This window comes from Phalacrocorax aristotelis, chromosome 6 (assembly GCF_949628215.1).
Source record: "Phalacrocorax aristotelis chromosome 6, bGulAri2.1, whole genome shotgun sequence".
Taxonomy (NCBI): domain Eukaryota; kingdom Metazoa; phylum Chordata; class Aves; order Suliformes; family Phalacrocoracidae; genus Phalacrocorax; species Phalacrocorax aristotelis.
Genome location: NC_134281.1, coordinates 30,901,012 through 30,928,355, shown reverse-complemented (window position 1 = coordinate 30,928,355; position 27,344 = coordinate 30,901,012). Strand labels below are relative to the sequence as shown.

General features: G+C 50.5%; 2 protein-coding genes across 2 annotated transcripts in view; one reads left to right on the top strand and one right to left on the bottom strand.

The window, feature by feature from the left end:
* Window positions 1-6,408: 6,408 nt before the first annotated feature.
* On the top strand, window positions 6,409-16,073 carry KIAA0040 (KIAA0040 ortholog). The gene is made up of 2 exons (XM_075096835.1): window positions 6,409-6,513; window positions 12,537-16,073. The coding sequence occupies exon 2, from the start codon at window positions 12,650-12,652 to the stop codon at window positions 12,980-12,982; it is 333 nt and encodes a 110-aa protein (XP_074952936.1). The 5' UTR covers window positions 6,409-6,513; window positions 12,537-12,649; the 3' UTR covers window positions 12,983-16,073.
* A 2,561-nt stretch (window positions 16,074-18,634) lies between these two features.
* The window catches only part of TNN (tenascin N), a 33,388-nt gene continuing 24,678 nt past the window's right edge, over window positions 18,635-27,344 (bottom strand). Inside the window, exons 10-16 of the mRNA XM_075096834.1 lie at window positions 25,767-25,897; window positions 25,105-25,237; window positions 24,095-24,246; window positions 22,882-22,978; window positions 22,035-22,202; window positions 21,231-21,394; window positions 18,635-20,109 (exon numbers count right to left, since the gene is read on the bottom strand). Coding sequence (XP_074952935.1) covers window positions 19,966-20,109; window positions 21,231-21,394; window positions 22,035-22,202; window positions 22,882-22,978; window positions 24,095-24,246; window positions 25,105-25,237; window positions 25,767-25,897 — 989 coding nt within the window. The 3' untranslated portion in view covers window positions 18,635-19,965. The remainder of the gene's footprint in view (window positions 20,110-21,230; window positions 21,395-22,034; window positions 22,203-22,881; window positions 22,979-24,094; window positions 24,247-25,104; window positions 25,238-25,766; window positions 25,898-27,344) is intronic.

Sequence of the window (27,344 nt, the reverse complement as noted above, 5' to 3'; positions counted from 1 at the left end):
GATATTTCATCACAGCCCTCTTACCAAAGTCCCCTTCTTGCATGAATGATGTTTGGGAACTTTGTTCTACCAGCAAACATCAGGAGGGTGTACAAAGGTCCTTAGCAAGGGGGTTGGGCGTCCATCCCAAACCTGGAGCTCGAGCAATGCATTCCCAGCAACACACCCTGCAACCTCAGCCCAGAAAAACACAAGGGAAATGCTCACCCAGGAGCAAGCAGCACTGTGGGAGGAAGTACAATGCCTGCAAAAGCAAGGCTGGAACAGGTCGATGAAGGGGCATCCTCGTCCCATGAATTCACAGCTGCTTTATGCCTTGCAGTGATTTTTGTAGCACCACCTTTAACATTTTTGGGTTTTAATTCCCATTGTAAGCCTGGATGTGCTCATCATCCCTTTAAAACCCTCATCTCCATTTTTATATTTTCTAATCCTGTGGCTACAAGCTCTAAAGCTTAATTATGTAGAGTGTTTTAAAAAAATTATCTCTTTTAATCAAATCTAAATGCAGGGCTTTTAAATTTCATTGATTTGTCCCCTCTCCCTGGGATGAGGAGCACTGTGAATAGCAGCCCACAGGCTTATTCCCCCTCCCCTGCACTACAGCCACAGCACCAACATGCAGATTTTTTTCTGTTTCCAACCTGTTTCAGCAATTTTCCCCATCAAAAAAAAACCAACAAACCCAACATTATATTTGAGGCAGAAGTATTGAATCTGAGTGCTAGCTGTGATTAGGGACTTTCTCATAGCAGCACTCCTTTCCCTCCCTGTATTTTGGATTGCTGCTCTGCTGTTGGTAGGGAGGTTGGAGGTGTGCAGCCCCCCCTATAGCACATCCCATGCAATGTATAAGCATACTTATTCCCAGCAGCATGGCTTATGCTCTTGCTCCCAACCAGGTTATCTCCCCAGTGTTATTCCTCCACAGGCATCGGGTGCCTGCACGGCTGCCAGACCCTGGAGTGGAGAGCAGCAGGATGCTGGTGGTAACACAAGCCGCCTCTGTTTGCCACAATGGCCCCTTGTCCCAGCACCATCCCCTGCATTTGGTGACAATGCAACAAAAAAGAGGTTTGAAGGAAGTAACTTTACAAATGTTTACAAGAAAAATCATCCCAAAAAGTGAGAAAAGTGGGGGCAAAGTGGGAAACCATCCCTCTAATAAATTCAGGAGAAGGCATTCGAATCCTGGGTAGTCAGGAGAGGAGCAGCAAGGTGACAGGGCTGGAGAAGCAACACTGTCAGCCAGTGTCCCCCTGCTCCTGGGGACAGACTCTGGCCCTCCCCCAGTCCCACTTCCCCAACTGCACTCATGTCATGCCGAAAGTAGCTGGCATCTGCCTGTTCGCCGTCTCGTATCAGTTCCTCACCCACAACCCAAGGCCACCTTTCCCACCTGCCTGAGGGGGACTTCACCCCTCCAAATAAAGGAACCTGATCTCCCTCACAGGGGGCAGAAAGAAGCAAAACACTCCCAGGAGAAAGGTTTTTGGTGTGTTTTTCCTCTTTCACCCACCACTATTTGCATTTTGCTCTCAGTTCCCTCCCTGGTGGGGGGTGAGCCCCCACTGAGACACCCTGCCTGAGCCCTGCCACCCAGCTGCATCCTCCCCACCAAGCCCCTGTTAGCACACAAGATGATGAGGAGGAAGACTCTGAACTGTGAAGAGCAGGGGTCAAATAATCCCCAGGCAGGAGCTAAGCCCCAAGGGCAGCACAAAACATCCTGGCATGAGGGCACACCTTGGCCAACCACTCTGATGCCACCAGCCAAAATTTTCACGTGGCCCCAAACAGAAGGACATCAGCTCACCAAAGATCTCCAGGAACAGCCTTCCCTGTGGCAGTGGCTTACAGAGGGGAAGGGATAATTTAAAAATTTTACAGAATGATAATAATTTGGCAGCTGCTTATCATTAAAGAAATGGGATTTGATCTCCCTGCCCACCTCAGCTGGGCTCCAGTGGAAGCTGGCACAGAGGGACAGCCACTGATTGCTCCTCAGCATCATGGGGCTGAACCAAAGGAAGGACCACACCAGAGGAGACAGCCAGCACAACTGGTTTTTCACCTATAAAGCAACCCTGGCAGGTCGGACCCAACACTCGCCAAGTGTGGGAAAGCCTAGGAGTGGCTGCTCTTGGGAGAGGCACGAGCCACTGTTTCCCACTATTGGGGGCACATACTGGTCCTCGGGGGCACCAGGGCCATGCCTGACCACCACTCACTCCTCTGCCTTTCGTTCACACCACCCACAAATCCAGCCATCAGGATGCTGCTGGTGACCCCTTTCCATGCCAAGGGAAGGGGCACCCCTGTTCACCAACGAGTTTTTCAACCCTTGGCCTTCACACAACTAATCCTTGAGCCGTTCCTAAATGGGAAGGCACCACGTCATGCTGCTGGGATTTGCCTGGCCCCAGCACGTCTCCTTTCCCCCTCGCCCACCGCCAGCGCTGCCCATAGGATTTCCTCAGGAAGGAGTTCCTGAAGGCTTACACACACAAAACAATCATCAGCTCCAAAACAACAGAAAGCCCTACCTCTTTCCTCCCAAACCCCACAGCACACACTGAAATGCATCCTGAGCTGCTGTCTCTTGCTTGCTCTCACCCCATCAGGTGCAGAGAGACACACATCTGTCCCAGTACCCCATCTTTGCTCAACACAAGCACCAAGCAGGACCTGAGGATGCACCCAAGGAGCCCACCTCACTCCCCACCCCAACCCTCTCTTTCCCCTAAGCACCAGGGAGGGATGCTCCAGCAGACCTGGACTGACCTCTGCAAGCCCAGCTGCACACAAAGCCTCCCAGGTGACAGGTGGGGAAGAGGGACCCCAAAAAACATCACTAGTTTTGGGGTGTTTCTCCTAAAAGCAGCCTTTCTCCCATAGCTGCCCATACAGGACTCAGCCCCAGGCACTTAAGGGCAGCACCACACTAACACATCAGCACCAAGCTGGGACCCAGGTGGGACTGGGGCACCTGAGCCCAACTCACCCCCAGGGCTCCCCCCTTCTCAGAGGAAACAGAGCCCAGCAGACAGCAACCAAGGGAGAGGAGGGGAGGGAGCTGCTGCCACAGAGCCTGACAGCCCCAAAAACACCAGCTTGGTGTTTGTCCCCCACCCCTCCAGGGGTCATCATCCCATCCCATCGCGCTCCTGCCTCTCCTGTTCTCCTCCAAAGCCGGAAAGCCTATTGCTGCTGCTAAAGTAAATACCAAGGGCTGCTATTTTTATCTAGCTCACGACCAGGCATGCTTTATTTTTGGTGTTTAAACTGCAGGCTTTTTTTTGTGGGAGGGGGAGAGGGAGGGGAAAAGGCAGAAGCATAGAGGAAAAATGAGAGGAATGTTTCTCCGGGAGCAGAGTTTTCCATTGCTTACTTTAAGATGGGCCAGCTTCTGCAAACAGAAATTGCAACCAGAAAGCAGAACAAGCAGTTGGGGAGAAAGGTGTACCCACATCTACAGTCACTTTGCATCTCCTTCCATCTCACCATGTCGAGGAAACCCCAAATATACCAGTCCTGGGTGCCAGCTGGGTGTTATCAAAGTAGGAGTAAAGCTCCCAGTTGTGTAATGGGGCAAACTGATAAATAAATCAGCTGAATCTAATGAAACAAGGGGGAAACAAGAGGGTGTTTCTATTTTCAGTGTAAAATTAGTAGTGTTTTCCAAATAAAATCAGGGGTTGAGGGGACCCTGGAAGAAATAGAAGTTATTGGGGGGGCTCTTTAGCATGGGAGAGGCTTTGATCTTGCAGGTAAACAGGGAATTTGGGAAGGATGGATGGAAAACAGGGGCTGGAGGTGGGATTTGATTTCCAACTGGTCCCAGGCCTGGGCTCAGACCGATATCGCATGGTGTGACAGGAGCTTGTCTCATCCTGGCTTAATCAGTTCCACAGCTTGAGGGGCACCAGCAAACAGAGAGATGCATAATCTGGAGCAGCAAGTGATTCATCGGCAGCTGAGTCATGGCTTCCTCTCACCCATTAAAGTTTCTGAAAAACAAAGCACAATCCCTTGGAGACCAGATATGCTGGATGCCAAACAAAACTAGGAGGTGGCAGGTTTAACCCCCCGCCCCAAATGTACTTTTTCCCCATAACGCATGTGAAGAAGCTGTGGAACTCCTCGCTGCAGGAGACGTCCACAGGGTCAAGCATCAAATGGTGTTTATATTCTTTCAAAGCATCTGCTGTGGACCACTATAGGGAAGAGGATGCCGGGCTAGACAGATCCATAGTCTGACTGATTGTATATGTATATTCTTGCATTAATTCCAAGTTTCTTTAAGTCCATCCAATGCTTCACAACTTGGTTTAATTGTATCGCCTCACTTGATGGCATCAAGACTCTTCTTTCCAGGTAGTAGCATCACAACAAGCTTAAATGCTGAGGTCAGCATTATCAGTGCTACCATCTCTGCCACTTTGTAGGAGGGGTGTAGCAATGCTCCTGCCCCAAAGCCAAGCAGGTGCCAAAGGACCATGCTCAGAGGGCCCCCCAAAAAGCCAGGGAAGGTGCCCAGACTGGCAGCTCCCGCCTGGGTAAGGCCTCTGCCAAATTAAATTAGTGACAAGAAAGTGCTGAGCCCCAGTGGGGCTGTTTGCCCAGGAAACAAAGCAAACCTCCCAGCCACGACCGCAGCAGCACTGCCGGGAATGGGCAGGGTTTTCAGACCCCCGAGTCTGGGCCCAGGCGCCCCCGAAACTGACACCTCCCACCATACTCGCCCTTAGGGACCTCTAACAGCAAATATTTTCAGGCAATCCTGTCAATGGTGGTTTCAAAGGTGATGTTACGCTATCTGGTGTGTTGAGTGGCTGGGTGTCCCCCCAGTTGACTGCCAGCACCCAGGTGGCCTCTTCTGCTTGCACTGGGAAGGGTGTTTCTGGAGAGTGATTGAGCGGGATTCCAGATGGGGTGAGATGGGATGGAGTGAGCTGGGATGGGTTGAGCTGGGAAGGGGTGAGCCATGAACGTGGTGCAAAGCCTAGGGATCTCCATCCTGTAGCATAAAAACAAGGAAAAGTTTCTTGGCCTTAACAAGCAGCAAATCTTTAGGTAAAAAAAAGTTTGGTACTTCCCGCAGCATGTAAACACCTTGCCAAAGTCTGCTAGGAGGCACCTAGCACAAGCTGTAGCCTGCAACGTGCATTTCCTGGGGTCTCTCACCCCTCCAGCCCCAATGTTAGGATGAAGGCAGCAGGAGGGAGGGCAGCAGAGGCAGCCAGGGCTGGGAGGCAGCTTGCCTCCATCCCTCCGCCCCTCCTATCTGCCTCACTTTCCCCATATTCCCACCGCAGCTCTGCTCCTGGCGCTGCCAGGGCATGGCATCAAGCACACGGGGCTCTTTTCCAGCAGCCTCAAATGGTCAGGCAGCGCCAGCTACCCCAGCCTGATAAGTTAGCACTGAGGCCAAAGCAGAAAAGCAAAGCCACTGGCTCTGGAGCATGAAGGAGGGCGAGTGTGGGGGTTTTGCAATCCAAAAGGATTCAAGTCGGCCAGAAAAATTCCAGCAAAACATTTTTCTAGTCACAGCTTGTTTGGCTGTCAACATCGCAACACTGTGTGGAGACCACTCAGCCCTGGACTGGAAAGCAATCAGGACCCAGTGATTCCTGGATATTCCTCATACGAAGATAAAAAAGAAATAAGACGGAGGGAAAGGAGCAAGTAAAAACTGGGGAAGCAATCCAAACTGAACTGAAATAAAATTTCAAAAATACTGAACCCCTGCACAACCTGGAGGGCCTTCCTCGAGTTGAAACATCATTTATAATTTCCAGGGGTGCATAGCACCCATAACGCTGCCGGGTGTTGCACATGGAGGAGAGCAGCCCCCAGGACGTCCCCTCCCGTGGGGATGCTCGGTCGTCCCCTGCTCTGCTGCAGCGTCCCCTTTCCAGGGACAGAGCGTGGACGTCGGGGCAGGGGCTGTGATGGCGGGATGCGTGGTGGCCATCCTGGCGCTGCATTTTAGAAGGAGCCTCCGAACAACAGGAGCAGCACTGCCGCCCCTGCAAAGCCTCACCAAACATCCCCCCACCACCACCCCCCCAAAAAAAAAAGAAAAAAAAAAAGCTTCTGGGGAAATCTCTGCTTGCACCTCCCTCCCGAAGAGAGAAAACACTTTGTTCTGTCCCTCTTCCCAGCAACTTTTGGCATATTTCAGGCCTGGTTTTGTACACACACACCCCCCCCATGCCTCTTTCCCAGACTGAACGACTCCGACCTTGCCAGCCCTCCCTGAGCTCCCGGGGTCGGCGGCGCCCGCGGACCCCGCGAAGCACCGAGGTGTCTGTCCCCCGCCCACTTCTGGGCTTGTGCAAGGCGGGCTGTCCCAGGGAGGGGGCCGGGGAGCCCCAGGTGGGGCCGGAGGGCGGCGGGGCCGGGCCGGGGGCGGAGGCAGGCGGGACGGGGCGTCCCATTTCCTCCGGCCGCCGGGAGCCTCCGCCGGGACGGGACGGGACGACGAGCCGAGGGGCTGCGGGCACTGAGGTAGGTTGGCCAGGGGGGCTCCCCGGGACGGGGCGGGGGAACCTGCTACCCGCAGCTGCCGGGCATCGCTCAACCGGGCTGGGCTTCCCCGGGCGTTATCCTTGGCTTTATGTTGCCCAAATACAGGGGTTTTTTTTTATTAATGTTTCTTTTTAAGGGCACATCATCTACTGCCTGTACCCCCGCGGGTGGGCAGCGGTGCAGGCAGCTGCCCGCCGCCATGGGGTCAGCTCTGGGGATGGGGCTTAGGCAGGGGCGGTGGGAGCGTGGCACAGCCTGCCAGGCAGATGCTGGCAGAGCCAGGTGGGGACAGTGACACTTGAGAAATGGCGTTGAAGAACAACCACCTCCCAGGGGACGCTTGGCAGAAGAAGGCCTGCCCAGCACCGGGGGTTTTGGGCCGCAAAAGGTAGAGGTAAAGCTGCGCCAGCAAATTTTGCTGTTACTTCCGCCCCGGAGAGCTGCAGGGCTGGCCCAGGTGATCTGCAGCCCCCTGTAACCAAAACCGTCTGTGACCCACGTGGCTTTTCTAAAAGCAAAACTGGTCTTTTGGCCAGGAGTTGCGCTGATCCCGGGGCCCATGGCAGCCACGCATGTACAGATGGCGAGGGCAGAGCAGGCTCCAGGCAGCAGCTTACAAAATAGTTTCACTTTAACCCTCTTATCCGACATTCATATCAGAAGTTTTCCAAATCATTCCCTTTAGGGGATAAAAGCATCTACGTGCGGCTTCTGGCTGGAAGGTTTGATGGCAGTGGGAGTAAGATGAAGCTTTAGTTGGTTTTGTTTGTTGGGTGGGGGCTTTTAGTGTTTGTTTTTAATGTTTGAGGAAGGTCTCTGAAGCCTGCTGTGAGTTCTGGGAGACTGGCGGCAAAACTCTTATTCACCATTTCCAAAACAGTAACGTTCAATCCCAGCTAAGGAAACTGCTCACCCTCAGTGTCAGGTTTCATCCAGTTTTCCCTTAAGTCTGCAGGTGCAAATGGGAAAATAGATGTCACTCCTGCATGCATGTGTAGCTGTGTCTGTGCTCGTCGTATCAGAGAGTTCATGGGCTCTGAGAGGTTAGCCTCTCCTAGCCTGACCCATAGCTATCACTGCCAGTGGAAAATGGTTATAAAGTTGATCTAAAGCCAATGACAGAAGGAAATGGTCGAGTTTAATACTGTGATTCTTGCTTTGCTACCAGTTAGCATCAGTTGCATGAAGCGAGGTCTCATCTGCATTAAGGAAATAGGAGTGGCTGCAGGTCAGGCACTTTTGTGTCACCTCTGCAAGTCCCAAGTTGGACCCAGACACCAATCATCGGGGAGTGCAAATAACCTAAAAGTACTCAGGGCCAAACCCCATGGGTTGTGGGCTGTAGGTTGGTTGTCTTCCAGAACTGCTCCTGCTTTCAGCGTGGATATAGGGAGAAGCACCTTAAAGCGGCCCTGCTTCCACCTGAGCCAGGCTACATGTCAGCCAAGAGAAGCTGGTCGAGCTTTGTTAGGCTGGAGAGGACTTCACGCAGACATGCCTGCTGAGAGCTGAGCCTAAAGGACTTAACTGGCAAAATCCAGTCCGGAAACACAGCATAGCATAGCAGTTTCCAGCCTTTTGCCCCCTGTTTCCAGTGAACTGTAACTTTTCTGCGAACTCTACCTCCATCCCCAGCCGCTGTGGTTCCTCTGCAGCGCACAGGATGTGGGCAAGCCAGCACTGCCAAGGCAACCCCTCTGACTCAGGCTGGCAGCCCTTACCCCCCCCAGCTCAGCCAGGCAAGCCGTGCACACCAATGGTTTGTGGTGCCATCCCAAGCTGGCCCTCGAAAGGAGCTTGTTTTCCACCCACGGCTGCCCGTAACCCTGAGGGAGTGGCAGATGCTCCCCACCCTTGAAAACCAGCTCCTTCAGAGCCACCATGGATTAAAGAACCTCATCTTGGCGCCCAACTTTGATTAAAACTTACACAAGCTGTGCAAGCCCCAGCCATGCAGAGCTGCTGTCAGATGGAACCGTCCATCCCTGGCCGCAGGATTTTCCGAGCAAGTTACCATGTCAGCTTTCCCCTGACTTGCTGCCAGCACTGGCTACCCAAAAACAAAGAGCTCATTTAACAGGGCGTTTAGCAGCCCTCACAGAGACACTACCCTGTCTCTCAGTGCCTCCCTGGCCCCAATTTTTTTGTCCCATACCTTGACCCAAAAAAAAAAGCCGACCTCCCAGCTGCAGCTCCACGTGCGTTGGGCACCCACTTCACACCCATGGTGGACCCCAGCACAGCTCTCCCCGTTCGTCCCTTCTCTAAAGGGAGATGTTGCTGTCACACCAAACTGAGCAGCAGCATGAATTTTTCCAAAATGCAGCTCCTTCCTGTGCGCATAGGCTTTCAGCTGGTGATGGGTGGCCTCAGGTCACCCCTCAGCCCTCAGAGTCATGGCTCAAAAGGCACCAGTTTTTCTACTTTCCCCTCACACCCCCCCCCTTCTTTTTATATTAAACTGGAGAACCCCTTTATTTAGCACACAGACATCCCTTCATCTACAAAACAAAAGGCAACGCACACACCAAAAAGAAAAGGCATTTAAAAACCAGCTGCATAGCTGTGCTGAAAGGTGTCCCCAGGATTTCAGTGCTGCTTGCTCAGGGCTGTGGCAGGTACCTCTGCCTTCCCCTTGCAAGGGATGCTTGGCTGTATCCCTGCTGGTCCGGGCTTGCCCAGTGCGGCTGTACGTACCCAGCTGGGCACTTCCCAGGAGCAAGCAGCGAGGGTCCCTGCGGCGCATTCAGCTCCAGTTTAAAATGGAAACATTTCAAAGAGCTCTGCCTTTTTTTTTTTTTTATTCTGTAAACAATTAATTACAAGTTTAAGAGGAAGTTCCAGCCCTCCTTCCCTCCCCAGAAGTTGAGACACAATAAATATAAAGCAGCTCAGTGCAGGAATAAAATTGTACATCCTGTTTTGTCTGAAATGAAGGTGGTTGTTGGGTTTGGGTTGGTTGTTTTTTTTTTTTAACTTCTTTTTTGGAGTTAAGTGTATCATAGGCATCCAGCGTTCCTGCCTGGATAATGAGCTGTCAGGATATTTATGGATAGATGGCAAACCTGCTTTATGCAGATGATTCAGGCTGAGGAAAAGCTGCTCTGTTTGTGTTGCAATTTAACCTTTACTACAGCTGTCCTAAAAAAAGGCCTCAGTTCAAATGAAGGTTGGGGCAGGGAGCAGTTTTAAGAAGCGGCTCTCACCGCTTCCCCCTTTGCTTGTAATGCCTGCAGGCAGCAGATAGCAGAGAGCACTTGCTCATCTCCCCTGTGAGCAAAAGCAAATCTGTAATGCTCACCACCGGCTCTGGGCAGTGGGTAGGAAGGGGATGGATGGGATTTCCGTCTCCAAGCCCTCGTTGGTAGCCATGATTTCTCAGGTGGAGGCAGTGGCAATATCACTGTCCTCTGCCAGGTAGAGGAATGAGGCAATGCAGGGAGCAGCCAATTTTCCAAGGCCGGGAAGCCGCTCAGCAGCAGAGGTGGGGTGGAAAAAGCCCTTCTGCCTCTTGCAACACCATCCCTCCCTCTTGGGGGCATGCCTGGCACCCCCACTGTGCAGCTTGTCTACCCCCAAAACAACCCCCACCGTATATATATATAATTTTAATGCTAGCCCTTCTAGCAAGCAAGAACTGGAAGATGCAGCAGAGAGGACAAAAATCCAGCAGTAAAACATTAGCTACAAATGTCTTTGTTTAGCCAAAGCCCAAGCCACCTCCCAGAGGTCTGTGTTTCATTTGGTAAATCTCAAATGGGAGTTTTTCAGAAAGGCACCCACAGACATTTGTATGTCCATTTTCATCACATTTCCCAGGCATATGTTCAAAAGAGAAACCACCAGCTAATTGTGGCCAGCTCAGCTACGCTTTCGTGCAGATCAAAACAATAAATTCGCAGCGGTCAGTCTGTTTCTGTGTGGGGCAGGGAGGATAAAACCTTCTCTTTACGTAGGATCTGAGCACTTGTGAAGTCCCACATGGAGACCTCAGCATCTTCACTGAAGGATTTGGCTCTTGGGGTCCTGGCAGTTGGGTACAAAAGCCAGCTGCCAGGGGTGGCTGGAGAAACAAGACCCAGTACCGCTTTGTAGGTCCCAGAGCAATGTTTCTGAAGGCAGGTTTTCCCTTGGGAGCTACCTTTTCAGGGGCTGCCTTCCAGCTCCCACCTCAGCAGGGCAGCCCTACTTCCTCCCCAGGGCATAGGCAGCAGCACGAAGGCTATGGTTAGGGTTGGGTGGGACTTGTGGTTTCTTTTTTTGGCAAGGCAGGCAGCTTTGTTGTTCGTTAGGAGGTAGGGTGTCATTGCAAAGCAAGGCAGGAGGCACAGTGGTGCTGGAGCATCCTTTCGCTTGGGACAGGGGCCCAGCTCCCAAAACACTCAGTTTAGCAGGTGCTACAACAGCAAAAAATGTGATGCAAAGCAAGGAATGGTAGCGCTATAGACAAGGAGGCTTTAACCAAAACCAGCCTGGGTCTCCTTACCGTTCCTACCTAGAGGCGCCCAGGTTCTGTGAGAGCTGCCAGAGGGAGAGCTAGGGAGTCAGTGGTCACAGGGGACAAGTGGAGCAACCCCTCCATGATGCCTTTGGAGTCCAGGGTATACCTTTTAATTTTTGGTAACGTGGAAGCATTGGCTTTCCTTTTACTGCACCTCACTTTCACCTCCAGTGCACATGGGGCTTTCTGCATTCCCTCAAGAGGCTGTGGGGCTTGAATCCCAAAGGCTGGCAAAGACACTGATGTAAAATGCTGAGCGAGGGTGAAACATGGTATTAGAGCTGGATACTGCTCCTGCCAGCTCTTCATCTGCACAGCTCATAATGTCATGATCCTCATGTCGAACCAGAACTGCAAACTCATAGCACAAAGCCCCCTGCCGTACTCAAAACCCCCAGGAGCTTTGCCTGGCCGAAGGAAAGGAGGAAAGCCATGACCAGAGGCAGCAGCTCCCTACCCCTGCAGACGGGCTTCCCCAGGAGCCCTGCCGCTCAGCAGCACCTCTCCCTCCTCAAGGGAGAGGAAAACCTTACGTCAGGCTGCAGAAATGCTCCTCGGCCCTACCCAACCCTTGGAGCAATTCCCAGGTGAGGCACTGTGGAGGCTTCTCCGTCCACAGCCAACCCTCGTCCTCCCCCACCACCACCTCTGTGGCCAGCCCCGGCTGCTTGGAGGTGGCCATGGGTGCAAGGGTACTCTCTGGGGTTCACCTGCCTGACCACCACCTGCGAGGCCCACTGACCATAGCCCCCATGAAAAATCCAGGTGGTTTAACCACAGCCCCCACCCCAAACCTGCCAGCAGTGCCCTGGGTGCCAGAGTGGCAGGACTGCACCCCAGCGTGGTGCCCACGACAGGCGCACCTTGCCTCTGCACTGCCCGCACTTGGGACAGTGCCCTGCCTGCAGCAGCTGAGCTGTCTGTCCTGATACATGTATGTCTGCTGCATGACCCAGAGACGACCACGAGAAGTGGTCTGCCCAAAGCAGACACCCTATCCCAGGGTGGCTCAGAGGTAAGGAGAAACCCATGACACGTTGACTCTTGGCTCTGATGGCAGCGGTACCACGCTCTGCAGTAGTCCCTTGCCCAGTCCAGGCAAGTCCCTAGACAGCAAAGCCCCCCTGCAGAGCATTTCTCCTCTGCTAAGAAATAAGCCCTACAAAGGGCTGTAAAGGCTCCATGCTGTGGCTGCCAAGCGAGGGTTGAGATGTATGTGTAGGGGGGCCAGGATTTGTGCTTGGCCAGATGCCGAGGCAAGTAGGGATGCCCAGCCAAAGCTCTCCTTGTCCATCCCCACCACCAGGAATGAACCCCAGGAGAGGTTGGGAGGCTGTGTGTCTCGGATGGGGACACTCAAGGAATGTGACTGATAGCATGGCCCGGTCCCCTGCGGCAGCAGAATGCTCACCCTGCTGAGGCTTCGGCTGTGCTGGCAGCTCCTTGGAGAAAATTGCTGAGGGAGCAGGCACCTGATCCATGTGGTTTCCTGTCTCTGCAGGCACCATCCAAGCATGCTTGTGGAGCCCTTTGGCTGCTTACAGGAGCTGAACATATCCCAAGGGGCCTTCAAGCAGAGGGAGCAGCACAGGAGCAGCCTGCCCAGGAGCCAATATGGAGCAGAAGATCAGCTCTTTCTTTAATTCCATCTTGGAGCTCATCCGTACCAAGCATGAGGAAGGTGTCTTCAACACTGTCTGCCTGGCTGTGCTGATGGGTCTGCCCTTTGTTGTCCTCATTGCTTTCATTTTCATCTGCTGCCACTGCTGCTTCTGCAGCCGGAGGAGAGAAAGCAGGAAGAAAGGTAGCACCAGCAGCAATGGGCAGCTGCATGCTGAGAGGAACAAGAAGAAAAAGAAGAAGAAGAAGAAGGATGAAGAGGACCTGTGGATCTCTGCTCAGCCCAAGCTGCTTTTGCTAGACAAGAGACCATCCTTGCCCATCTAGCGGACAGTAGGGTGTTCAGGCCCTCCCCTCTGAGATGCCACCAGTCCTTTCAGCTGTGCGCTATGAGGGGTGAGGAGATGCCAAAGCTGCTGCCACTTTGTGGTGACTTTCAAAAGAGGCTGAGCCCAGCAGCTAAACAGCATGTTGAAGGGCCAGCAGAGAGCAAAGCAGTTGGGCACAGGTTTATGCAAACACCTCCTCCCCCACCATGACAGCATGCCCAAGGGCAGAAACCCCTGCAAAGGACAGGCATGTACACGGACATGTGCCCCGCTGAGCATGCAAGGGTGACTTGCCACCAGCCATACATACCTCCTGCAACGAGCACAACGCACGCGCACCAGGCTGGCATGCAGCGAACTGGGTGCAAGGCTCTCCCTCTGCACTCATGCGCAAGCACAGGCACCATCGCACGGACGAGGGTGCACAGAACCATGTGCACTCAAAAGTCTGAGCCACCTGCACAAACATGGATGGCAGCATGCAAAGCAAGCACAGGCACAACTCATTTGCCTGCCCTGCGGCAGAGATGGCACAACTTGACTGTTTAGGCTCCATCCAAACCCAGCTCACATTAGAGAGGCAAAAAAAGCCAAGTGCAGCTACCCCACACCTCAGAGCTGTGCCATCTCCCTGGCCGCCAAACCAAAGGCAGCTGAGAGCATCTGAAGACAGATGTCCTTATCCCAACCTTAGAGACCTTAAGATGCCATCTTAAGCAGCTAAGCAGAAGGGCGCATTGCCACCCAGGCTAGAGGCAGGGAGGGGAGGGGAGGCTGCAAGACCAGACCTTTTGCACCAGCACTTAAAAGAATATCTTCCTTGAAAGACTGTTTTATACAGACTTGCCTTTAGAGAGCCTACCACACTACTGCAAGAGCAGAAATGCAAGCTGAGGCTGTGTAAAGCCTCTTGGCTATGGGCATTAGAGTTATTTAATGAATGACTACTAAAGAAGAGCAGGACCAAAGGCCCCTCTGTTGTGGGGCTAGGCACACCGAAGCAGTATTGAAGCAGCAGACATGCTTTTCCGGCACACTCAGCAGTCCTCTCTCCCTGCAGCCCTTGCACCATGCATTAGACACACAGACCCACGAACATGCGCTGATGCCACGCGGGCAGCTCTGTATGCCATGCAGAGGACTTCTATATGGCCATCAAACCGTCCAGCTCTGGGATTTAGGATATGCTGTAGGAGCGGAGGGGAGTAAAGTTCATGCCCACAGTCATCCCTTACCCAGGGATGCATCACACAGCTGGACCCCGCTCCATCCTCATCTCCCTTGGACGTGTGATGGCTTGGACAGGCACAGCAGCTAACAAGACCACATACGGCTCTCCCCCCTGCTCTGGTTTTGACCCTCTGCTCGCCCTATGCCCCACGACTGCATGCCCAGCCTACCTTCTGAGGAGGTGGGGGCCTCCTCCAGCCCCAGCTGTCTGCCCTGCCAGGCTCTGTCTCCCCCAGCCTTTTCTGCCAGCGAAGGATACACAAGTGTGATGAGAAGCCCCATCACATCTGGGTTTTGCCCTGTGTCTGTTTACTGGATGTTTTCCTCCCACTTTCTTCTACTACTTAAGCTGCTGGAGCAGACCGGAGCTGCCAGCCAGAGCCAGACATCTGGGGGGATAAACAGCCAAACCCACGTGGGCAAGCCTGGACGGAGCTGATGGACACAACCGCTTCCGGCCCAGGCAAGGGTGATGCAGCCTTTCCCCAGCTCCCAGGGCACACACTGGCAGGGGTGGGGCAAAGCCACCAGTTAGACATTGCCACTGGTGCCACCCAGTCCCAGCGCAGCCTGTTTTGTCTGACTTGGACAGGGCAGTGATGTTAACATCACATCACGGGGTTTGGCTGCGTGCGGCTGTGCTGGTAACAGCCAGGAGGCCAGGCTCCTCCTCACACAGCCCTTTAAATTGACCCCATATGTGCCTTATTTTTCCAGCTTGCTTTGTTAGCACTCAAATACGTGACTCCTCCTCCAAAACAGGAAGCAATGTATAATACTATAAAAAAAAAAACAATCAGGATTTGCCGCACCTAATCCTAGAGAGAAACATGCAGGAATAGGTTTGATCTCTGCCCCAAACCTCCAGTTCAGCCAGGACCTTGGAGAAGCAGCACTGCACTTGTATTATTCCTTCCTCCTTCCCTCATTTTCCCCCATCCAGGTACTTTTCCCAGCCCTCCTGCCTCCAAGCTCACCAGGTGGGCAAAGCAGCCACCTCCCGCAGGCAGAAGAGCTGCCCATGCAGGTGCTCTTGCTGCAATCCAGAAGCACCAACAGCCCCCGAGGAAGGGTGGTACTGCCTGGAGGGAAAAAAAAAAAAATCGGAGTAAAGGGAAACGTGATGGGAGGCCACAGCTTACCTGAACAAGCAGGGGCATGGAGGTAGCCAGCTCCAACAGAGTACAGCCTACCTGGTGTGGAGCCGTCAGGCTTTGCATGGCTCCCTGCAAGTAGATCCTTCTCCAGAAGGGTTAGCAAGTAACATTTCAGGTGAGGGCAACTGATTCTTATAAGAACCAGAGATCTGTCAAGATAATGTCTCTGTTGTGTCACGTACAACGTCTCCAGTCCAGGCTTTTGGGAGTTCAGAGCCAGGTCTGGATTTCAAGAACTCCCCAAAAATCATCATTCAAACCACACCTAGGCTGGGCAAGGAGGGACCAGGATACAACCCTGCCCTGATTCATCCGACCAGTGGATGGTTCAAGCACCTACACCCCATAAAGGACAGGGGCTGACTTGCTCGAGGGCTGCTGTTTTAGCCAAACCATCCACTGAATCAGCTGCTTCTTAAGACAAAATCAAAAGAGCAGCAACAGCCTGAGGCGCACCAGGACCCGGCAGCCAGGCAGCAGCAACCCCGCAGCACCCGCACTCGACAAGGCAGCAGGAGATGCATGGTACGGAAGCTCCGCTGCATGGGCCCTTGCTCTCCAGACACCTCTGCGCTGCCTCCCCACAACTGCATTTCAGTATCAACCTTTTATTTGCCTAAACAGTCTATGCAACGGGGGGGTGGGGGGGTGGGATTTGAACATGTTTCTTTTTTAAAACAAAAATAAATTACTCTCAAACTGCAAACAAATGCCATGTCTCTAGATCTCAGTTATGTTTATTTTCCTGGGGAAATCTTTCTTGTATTTGTGTCCTGGCCCTAGATAAGACACAGGGAGTGCTCAGCAGGCAGCAGCTGTGCAGTCTCTGCCTGCAGCCAGCTGTGCAGGTCTGAGAGACATTTTCTTAAAGAAACAGCTTAGCTTAATCAAATTTAATGGCCTAACCTTGTTAATTAACATAGTCAAGCACCTCTCCCCAGGGGCAAAAAGTATCGGGAAGAAGAAAATGAGCATTTCTGCACTGTGGGAGGTGGGCTGCAGAGGGGTTTTTCCTTGCAGAGTGTCAGGAGCGCAGACTAGTGAGAACCCCAGTTGGTTTTGATCAGAAGAGTATTTCACAGTGTCTGCGGCAGCTTCTTGCAGTCTGCATTGGGCATGTTACAGGACCACTGCTGGGCAGAGCCTTTCCATGTCGTGCACCGCTGAGCTCTCCCTCCATGAGGACAAAAATAAATCTGCCTCCAACCTGGACAATGCACCAAGCTGCACCTTGCCTGCAGAGCTGAGGCTCTGGAGGTGACCGGTGGTAAGAGGCATGCAGGACCACAGCAACACACAGCTAAGAAAGAGCAGACACACACTTTTTGGGGGAAGGAACGAGCAGCGCACACCTTGCTTCTCTCCAGCTGGCAGCCTCACACACCGTATTCAGGGCCATGCGTTCCTGTGTAGTGTGGACTGCAGAGAGAAGGAGAGGTTCCTGGGTCCTAGGCTAGAAACAGGAAGGGGTTGGGATCAAGTTGAGCATCCTGGAGGAGTCTAGGGATCGAGGGGATGCAAAAATTGTCCATGCAGGCTCCTGAAGCCCCACTAGGAGGGGAGAATGGGATCTTCACTGACTATTCCTATTTATTCAGCCAACAAAGCCTACAGCAGTGACCAGAAGTAACATTGCTGCTCTCCAAACAAGTACCCTGTGCAGTAACTCTGCTGTCTTCCCTCCAAATTACACCAGAATACAACGTCTTTGGGAAGAGGCATGCCTTCTCCTTCCTCTTAGGTAAGTGCTGGGATGGTGGGGAGGCGGGTGAAGAATCCACCACCTCTCCCCCTGCAGCAGCATTTTGCTGGGGTCCCCCACAGCAGCGCTGGCCATGCTGCACCCCAGATGTATCACTCAGATAGGTCCTGGCTCCTGGGGCCCAGCAACGTGACAGTCCCCATCAACACAGTGATGCCAAGGCAGAGAGGATCCTTCTGGGATTCAGGTTCTGTCCCTGGGCAAGTCGCAAACCTCACTGGCTATAAAATTTGAGTGATCTCAGGGCAAGGCACAGGTTTTAAGAATCTGTTTTGGCCCTCCAGCATTACTGTTACTGGGCTGGGTATAGCACCAAAACAAAGGTAGTATGAGGATGTGAAATTTTTATGGGACTACCCCAACCAGCTCAAGCCTTGAAACCAGAATGGCAAGTCCTGAAGGCAAACAAACCACATTATCTGAGCCGTCCCAGCTTCTAAAAATGTAGCATAGACTCCGGTTAACCCCCAAAGGTCTTTCCACAGAAGCCAGCTGGAACAGGAAAGTTTCTCCTGCACTAGCATGAAGAGATGATGCCATCCTGTGGCTGTTCGGAAATCCTGACTTCCCACCATAGTTTTCCAGCCGCTGCCACTTTGACTGACCTTCCTGGTAAAAGAGGGCCCCATAATTAGGAGAGACAAGTAAACCCTCCTCAGAAACTGCAAATAAGGTGTCTCATTTGCCTTTGTCTCTGAAATACAGAGCCCATACCGCTTAAGAGAATATTCCCTCCTCTCAGGTAAGATGCAGCATTAGAAGGAGATCATGTTTTGCCTCTGAGGTTTGCACAGGAAAGAGCTGCTGGCCACAATCACACCTGCTGCTTTTTAAAGCATACACTTGCTTCTGGAGTGGCTGTGTGGGAGGCTAGTCCTCCCGTCCCCATCAGTCACCTTCCTCGTGTCGACACTGTACCCTTTAACTGAACAAGATAGTGAAACATGTCCTTGCCTACAGACAAGCGAGTAATGGGGAGAAATCACTTCACCACAGTAAACAACCCTCATCTTTTTCCTGTGTCTTCCTCTCATGCTCTTAGCACAGAGCCTGCAAAACACTTCAAGCACAATTTTCCTTTCTTCTCCTCCCTCCATTAGTCTCCTCCTTCACCTGTAGCCAGGCTTGGATATCCTAATGCAGCTCAGATGAGTCTATGCCTCCCCACCCATGCTAGAGGAACAGTCCTGAAAGTACTATAAAGAATTGAGTACTCACCTTTGAGATACAGCTCTCTAGCTAGCTCTCCTCAGCCAGGTCCTAGCAGCCACCGATCAGTTAATTTCTTCACAGTATTCAGTCATGAAGAGATCACACAGTCCCCATGCATGTTCTGGAGCAAACTCCAAAGACCTAATTTTCACAGCCCCAGTGCTTCCACATTACTCTGGCAATGCTAAGGGCCTGTGTATTGCTTTATCTCTGTGAAGAAGGCTCAGTTTAAATGGGGAAAAAATAATTCTGCCACCCAAAGCAAAGAATACAGAAAACTTTTAAGACCTCCTTTATTTGAAATTTTATTGCTTCCCCAAAGTCTGGAAAGGATTCTTTAAAATGTATTACTCAGCTTAGCACTGGGATAGAAAAGGCCATTAAGACATAGGACAATCGCGTTCCAGTTTGCTCATACAAGGAAGCCTTTGAGCAAGCATCGTTTGGTGAGCTCAGACTTCTCCCTGGCTGTAGCTAGTGGTCCAGAATTTCAATATCTGCTCAGGGAAAGAAAATAAAACTCACCGTTACAGCTGTGAGGAGAAAAAGCAGCCAAATGTGAAACCATGCACTGGGGCCCACAGGAATCTGCAGACAGCCTGAAAGAAAAGCCTGACAGAGAGCATGCAGGATCAGTTTATAACTCAGAGGTGTTCATTTTAGAGGCAGGTGACAAGCATTATCATTTCAGCATCACTAGCTACCACACTGCTAATGAAAAAGCAGAAGGTGGCAGATGGGACAATCACATAGAGAATTGTGTTCATGGTCTGTAAATAGCCTCTTAGGCAAGCGGTACGCAGAGACAGGCTTGGGACGGTGAGCAGATCTTGGACGAGTATAGCCCTTACACTCACCTGGTTCTGGGCCTCACCCAGGAGCAAGAACATTAACTCACTGTGTCTCTCCTCAGGCTTTTCTTTGGACTGGGAGACAAGAAGAGACAAGCAAAACAGAGAGCAAATCACCTGGAGAGATGTGATACTGGATGCTGAGGAACCCAGACTACAGACCATACCTGGGTTAACGAGGCTTGCCAGCAGCCTGACAACATTTCCCAAAACTCAGCTCTTTGACTGGAAGAAGAGTAGGGAATGTGCCCCAAATTATGAGGAGAAAGAAAAAAAAAAAAAGGGACTATAGACCAAGACGGAGAAGGAATGGTCTCAGGAAAGCTCTCTCTGATGTACATTAAGGAGCTATTATTTTTTAGTGGGATCAAATTTTTTTTTAAGTCTGAAGTGAATGGCACCAGAAAAGGACAGAATTCAGAAGAGTTAGCAACATGGGTTTTGAGAAACAGCATTGTGTGTTAAAACTTGTTTCATGTAAAGTTCATAGAAGTTGCATACATTGGATCAAGCAGGTCCTTGTCATGTTTAGTCAAACAGGGGAGCTACAAGTTGGATGCTCCCCACAAGCCCCCTCCCAGTCCCTGACAGATCACCCAGCAGGAGCTCAAAAGGCTGGAAGCAGGCTGGACTGCAGATCCAGAGGTCTCTGGGTGCACACCAGTCAGTGATTGTCTTCAATGTATTGGAGAAAGCTGTCGGAATCTAACTTTGTTAAGAAATACTGAATATTTCAGAAAATGTCTTTGGGTACTGTCCTGCACAGAGTTCAGTTTAAGCCTGATCTTCCTCTTCCCTGAGACCTCTTCTTCCTCCCCAGGACTGGCTTATTACGGGAAGACTGAGGACGGATCTTCATCTCAGTAAAAGGGATGGAGAATTCATGGCCTTTCCATGGCTCCCAGTTCACCCCCTGGGAAAAGACCAAGGAATTTCATTCATTAAAGCACCCAGAGCAGGTATTACAAGTCTACCACTGCCCCCCTTTAATACTATTCAACCCTCCAATAAACAGAGATGCTATTGTTCATCGGATTTTGACTGTCATTATAATCAGTCTTCCAGACACTCTTAATACAAATCAAATCAAGGTGCAAGGCCACACCTTGAATACTGTGTTCAGTTTTGGGCCCCTCAGCATAAGAGGGACATCGAGGTGCTGGAGTGTGTCCAGAGAAGGGCAATGAAGCTGGTGAAGGGTCTGGAGAGCCAGTCTTATTAAGAGAGGTTGAGGGAATTGGGGTTGTTTAGCCTGGAGGAGGCTGAGGGAAGACTTCATCGCTCTCTACAACTACCTGAAAGGAGGCTGTAGTGAGGTGGGTGTTGGTCTCTTCTCCCAAGTTACTAGCAGATGAGAGGAAATGGCTTCAAGCTGCATCAGGGGAGGCTTAGGTTGGATATTAGGAAAAATTTCTTCACTGGAAGAGTGGTCAGACATTGGAACAGGCTGCCCAGAGAGGTGGTGGAGTCACCATCCCTGGAGGTATTTGAAAGACATGTACATGTGGCACTTCAGGGCATGGTTTGGGAGACATGGTAGCATTGGGCTGACAGTTGGACTTGATGATCCTAGAGATGTTCTCCAACTGTAATTATTCTATGATTCTAAATCTCTATCCAGTTTGGAACACAACACAACTCAGCCATCTTCAAGGCCAAAATAAGCCTGTACAATGAGATGCATGCCAAGGCATGCACTAAAAGCCAAGGTATAGGATACCTGAGACAGTGAGCCAGCATCTTAGTGTGGCTCCTAGTGAGTGTTATTTTATTTGTTCCCCTCAGAAATCAAGACAGCTCCACCTCAAGTATCTCTACCCACAAGAATCAAGGTACAGGGAGCTCAAGTCCTCTGGATGCAGGGAGGACAATGTAAGAGCTATAAGTTTCCTCATGGGTCATTTTCCTTTCAAATTATGAGTTAGGATAGCCTAGGCAATCTCTCCTGCTCCAGGAAGAGACATCCCCCTTCTCAAGGGATTTTTCTCAAGGCTAGGGAGAGACCTGACCACGAGACAGAGCTCTGCCACTCACCTCACTGTGCTTGGTCTCCCCATATTTCCCATTGAGGTTGGCCAAGTGACAGTTCTTGTACCACCATGCACCATGGTGTGTCAGAGCACAGTTGCTGAGAGACACATCATTGTCTCTGTCCCACGTTGTGAACTTCCAGCCATTGTGGTAGGTCATTGCATCCCCTAAGGGCAGGGATGAAAGACATCAATAGGAGTAAGAGACTACAGTTGCTCAGCCTTAGGCTTCTACACCCTCAGGCAGAACAGATCAGGATGAAAAGCAACAGCACAGGACGGGTCTGGACAATAATTTCTAAAGGGCTGCTATTAGAGGGCATGTCCAACGGCTGGATCCTGCCAGCTGAAGATCTAAGCCTTATGGCAGGAGGATAAGTGGAAGACTATGGACACAATGGTAAGGATTTACCAGTGGCAGAAGCCAGCAGCAAACTCCCATCCTGAACAAAAGCCACTTTCTTTGCACTTCTCAGATGGGGAGCCCCAGAAGTTGCTCCCTCATCACCACATTTCCTCATGGAAATGCTTCCCAGTCTGTCTTTTCAACTGGTGTTTCATGGGGCTAGAGAACCCTCTCTTTCCCATAAACAAACCAACTCTTTCTCCTGTCTTCAGCAAGAGACAGGCCTGTGGGCGCACTCTCCTCAGCCTTCCCAGGACGTATGCACTTCTCTCCTCAAAGAGAACCACATCTGATCTAACCTGACCTAATGAGCTCTCACACTACTGGCAAAACAAATACACAGGTCCCAGCATTTGCTTCCTGTGCTAAGCAGAGACAGCACAAGTCTGAGGCACTCCTCACCAGCATTGCCTCTGTAATTCCCCACTGACAGCCTGTATCTTTCCTTGCTCGAGGCAACCTGGAAGAAGTCATAGACAGCGTAGACAGATTCGGTGGCTGTCTGCAAATCCACCCGGAGCTCATACTGGATGGGGCTGCTGCTTGTGAGATTGTGCAGCTTGTCAAGACCTAGAAGAAAAAAAGAATTACTCTTAAAAGGGAAAAGCCTGTTCACCTTTGCAGTCCTAGACTCTCACCCTGTGGCCACTTCAGTTAAATCAGATATTTCCTGCCTCCCTCTTCCCTGCTTGATGCTGTCACAACATTCTTCCAAGTTTATTCTGTCTTATCTCATTTTTCTGGCCAGAGACAGCAGTATCAGAAAAAACAAACAGCCTAACTCAGTGCAAGACTGGCTGTAGCACAACGTTATTTTTCCCAGAACATTTAACAACTATTGCTCCAAAGACCTTGACCTATTTAGTGCTGGATTCTCTGATCCATGCAGAGTTCTCTAACAGAACGAGAAAGACTATACACCTAATACACCAAGTTTTGGGTAGCATCCTGGAGTTTGCATTTTCACAAATGCAGTTTCTTTATTTTTCCTCTCATAGGAACATACAAGCCTGAAATAAACCCTTCCAGAGTTCGGCTTCCTCTGAGACTACTCCAAAGCCCAAACATGCCAGTGGAAAGACTTAGTGGGGCTTCAGAGATCTCTCAATGCTTCACTGGCACTTCCAGAGAAGACACAGAAAAGCTGACAGTTCCAGACTGCAGACTCAGGGGGTTGGATATTTCAGCATTTAGGTGCTTCTACGAAGCTAATCTTCAGCTCTTCACTTGTCACACCCTTGTATTGTACCAAGCCAGAATTCCCCTGTGGGATCTCCAAAGCCTTCCACATAATTTTTCCAGCGTTTGTAGAAGTCCAGCTTGCCAGTGCTCCGCCTCTGAAACACCTGCAAAGCAGAGATTGCTGTGTGAGAGTTCATGACAGGCTGAGGAGAGATAAGGAGGATGGGGGAGATAAATGTTCATCCTAATTCAAATGCAGACAAAAAGGTGAAGCATTCAGGAGCAGACAACTCTAGCTGATGGTACTCTGCACCTGAGCAGGGCACACACAGGAATCCATTTCCATTTTCTGACAGCACAGAAGCACCTCAGGTAAATACTTAGCTGTGCAAATTTTACAGTTTGCTTTCCACAAGTGCCTCTGGACAGCACAAATCCGAGCATGATCTAAACACTTAGACAAAACAGGCTTAGGGACAAGATCCGCAGGGACATGTAGGTTTCTAAACTTCACCAAAATCAGAGGGACTTGGACAGTAACAAGCAGCAGTTTATTTCAGTGAATAAAATCACTTATCACTGAAAATGAAAGGTGAGGAATGGAATAAAGGTATTTTTATTTAGTCATTCAGGGAGGCAGCTATCAGAGAACCTCTGATTCACTCTTTCATGTTCATACACATTCCTCACCTTGAAGCATCTTTGTTTCTGCTTCCAGATTCCCTTGAGCAACTCAACAACTACTGTGTGGTCAGGGTCCAGGTGCATGCTCACAGAACTAGCATTTAAAATACTAAGAGGCATCAGCTGAACTGCATTAACTGTCAATATATGTAACTTTATACTGTGGTCAAGATGAGATAATATAGCTTAGTTAGCTCATTAGGAAAGGCAGTTAAGCTAAGCTGTATTACCTCAATCTTACAACAAGGATGAATGCACCCTCATATACAACTCCCATGACCCAAGTGGCAAAAGGTAATGCATTAAGCTGTCATAACTCAGTCATTGCCCTCCACCAGCAATAATATAAGCCCATGTGGCATTCGCGACCTAACAATGAAAAAGCCTCTGAGCCATTCCACCTCCCACAGCATTCCTACTGACAGTCTGAGGGGGCGCATCAGCATCCACCACCCTTCCTAAAACATGCTGAAACACAGTAGCGCAGTAGAGCAAAGGGAGCCTCAGCTAACACCAGTACCAGGTCCACTTGATTACATTAGTTAAAAAAAACAAAACCATACACAACCACACAAGAGGAGCAGCAAATCACTCACTATCCAGCCACCTCCATCAGTGGTCATGTCACAGTACACCTGCATCGGCCTGCTGCCATCCCCGTTCAGGTAGATGGTGTACATGCTGCTGGAGGCATTTCCGTTCTGCTGCATCTGGCTGCAGTCCGCGGGATATGGGTAGAGAAAGCTAACTGTGAGAACAGAGATGGCAAAACTTCACATCAGCAAAGCAGGCCATAGAGCTGGAGGAGGCATTTCAACACCCCTAGCAGTCTCATAAGGACTATGGTACTGGAAGAGAAGTAAAGAAACCAGCAGCGCCTACTATGCACTGACACAGTGAGCTGCATCAGCAAGTTGCTGCCGGCAGCCTTCCCCACTGCCTGGGAGCTGGCACCGGATGGGGTCCCCACAGGGTGCAAGAGATGCAGTCCTGGGTTGCAGTGAGAGCAGGAAGAGGAGCCCTTGTTTGTGAAGGTGGGAGCGTCAGTAACAGGGACTTTAATTCCTCTGCATTTCACAAGTTGTCCACAATTGGCATTCCCTGCGGGCACTGGCACAGTACGACAGGCTCCAAAAACAAGCTGGCTTAAGCTTTTGTTTGATTTGCTGCCATTCTGGTGTACATTTCCTAACCTCTGAAAACAACCTGGGCAGCTACCCAATGCCATGACAGTACTTAAACAGCTGTGCCCTACCATTACTGGGACAGTACAGAAAGATCTCTAGCATACCATCATCTCTTCTGCCTCAGGCAGCTCACCAGGAGGCTTTGTCCTGCACTTGGCTAGCAAGGTTTGCCAGCAGCACTGACCCATGTGGGCAATCTCCACTCACACTACCCCATTGTGTTTCCAAGCCTCCAGATGGTGTGGCTCAGAATGGACTCCCAGCCAGGGGACACATCACTGACTCCTTAGACAGTTTGTTTATGATCACATAGTTTCCCAGTGCACCTGTAGAACGTGAACTCTATCTCTAATCTCTACCAAAAAGCACAACAGCTGCAGAGCACAGGAAGAAGTGCAGCACCCAAGGCCAAAACCTACCTGTTGAGAAGGTACTGCGTGTCTTTATGCTCTGGCGATCTCCCTTATAGGCCATCACAAAGATGGCATACCTCACTCCTTGTTCCAGTCCTTCCAGCACAAACTGTTGTCCACTAGGACCCAGTCGTACTTCCTGCCAAATAAAACAGATCAAAGGTTAACCCAACTGTGAACAACATTTAGCTTTTCTGGACCACAGTGCCTCATACTCCATATGCATTTATGGGCTGTTCTTGTAGAATTCAGACAGGCACATTCACTATATATCCTTGAGACATGGAGTTTATCTCCACAGAAGGAAGATTTGGGGCAAGGTCTCAAGAAACACTGTTAGGACACTGAGGACATTCTACCCCCGGTGAGTGCTGCCCTTCCAGGTAATATCAAGTTAGAAAAGAGAAGTGAAGAAGCAAACATGTTCTCTGCATCTGGATATCTGCTGCAAAGAGGCATTCCACTGTCACAAAGCCCCTCCACAGGAGCTCTACTCATGACAGCAGCACATTTCCTTCCCCAAGCTCTCCCTCCCTGAGCCATGGATAGCATGTCCCCCTCAAAATTGTTTTTCTGTGGTACATATACCTACCAGATCCAACTGACAGAGCCCATAATCAACAGGGGTCATTTCAGTGGGGTCTGCAGGGCTGAGGAATTCACTGTACCTTGCTCGTGCCATCACGACCCTGACAGGTCAGAGCGTAGCCATCAATCTGTGCTGCAGGAGGAGTCCAGGTAACTATGCCAGTAGAATGAGTCACATCTGATACATGGAGGTTCTTAGGAGGATCAATCTCTATTGAAAAAGAAAATTCAAGTCCCATTGCATAATGAAAGACAGTAACTGCAGTGCTTGGGCTGAGCTTTCCAGGAGATTTGGGCCTGATCCTGTTAACTGGAAACTACTGAAGTCACCCAGAGATCTTCTCAGCTAGCAAGAAGCAGTGGAAGCCTAGAACAAACATGGCAGGGTCTGCTACAGATCTGGTTTGGGATGTTTTGCGAGCCCTGCAATTGGCTTAACTGTACAGGGCCCAGGAGCTCCTGATATGTCTGCCTGAGAAGTCTCCATCAGGCTCATCTCTGAGGAGCATTCACCGATAGGTCAGGTTTGGGCTTTATGCCCCATTCCTGGAGTATGGCCCTAGTGTGGCCTGCTGAGAGCCCCTACCCCTTGTTTCCCTACTGCAGATGAAGAATGACCTCTCAGGCTTTATTGTTGTCATGCCTCAGCTTACTTTAGTAAGTGCAGGAATACAAAGAAGCCCACAGCTTTACAGTTTAGTTTGTGCTCTGTATGGGACACCAGCTCCTTCACCGACATCAAAGGCTTAGCTGGACTTTTCCTGTGCAGTCAGACTGCCCAAGTTCAGCATGAGGACAACAGGATCATTTTTAAGCAGTGCCAGTTCACAGCAGTTGTCAAAAAGCATCTGTCTTATGAGATACCCACAACAGGGCTGCGGTACTTCCCTCAGGATAAAAGCAATTTCTAAAGCTCAGTTGGAAGTAACAACAATGGAAGAAGCCTCTCCCTAATTTTCATCCTGTGCTTCCTATATTCTGGTATTTTGGGAACATCTTAAGGAAACAATTTAAGGAGTAAGTTTGTCTAGCTTTTCAGCTTTCAGAGAGTGGTGGGCAGCGCTGGCCTTCAGGGAAGAGTGCTCCAACCCTGAAGTACACCTGAGTTTACAGCAAACTAACTGAACAATTCATCTCAATTCCCTGCTGTTCCACAAACCTCCCTGGGTGACAACAGGCGTGTCATTTAACTTGTCTGTTGATTCGGGTTTTTTCCATATAAACCAGGCAGCAACACTTCCTAGACCTTGCAGAGAGCTATGAGGATAGTCATAACAACAATTATAATGCATCAGTGAAATATTACAGTTGTAAAAAGGCCATGGAGGAAGACAAGGCCAATCTATGCCTGCCTTAGATAAACAAGAAGAGTGGAACAGTGTGTCTTCTCCCAGGAAACACTGCAATCCTTATGCATAGGGTTACCTCTTAAAACAGTTACAAAAGCAGAGAAGAAGAAATCAAAACACCGAATATAAGCAGAACAGGGACAGTAACACCAATGCTCACAGAGCATGTGGTTTAAAATGCCAGCTGTTCATTATAACTGAAGACCACCTTTCACTAGGCTCCAAGTTAAGCATCAGTTCATTATTGAGTGAACGCATGCTTCATTTGGGAGACCACTACACCATTGCTTTAAATAAGATGACACAGAA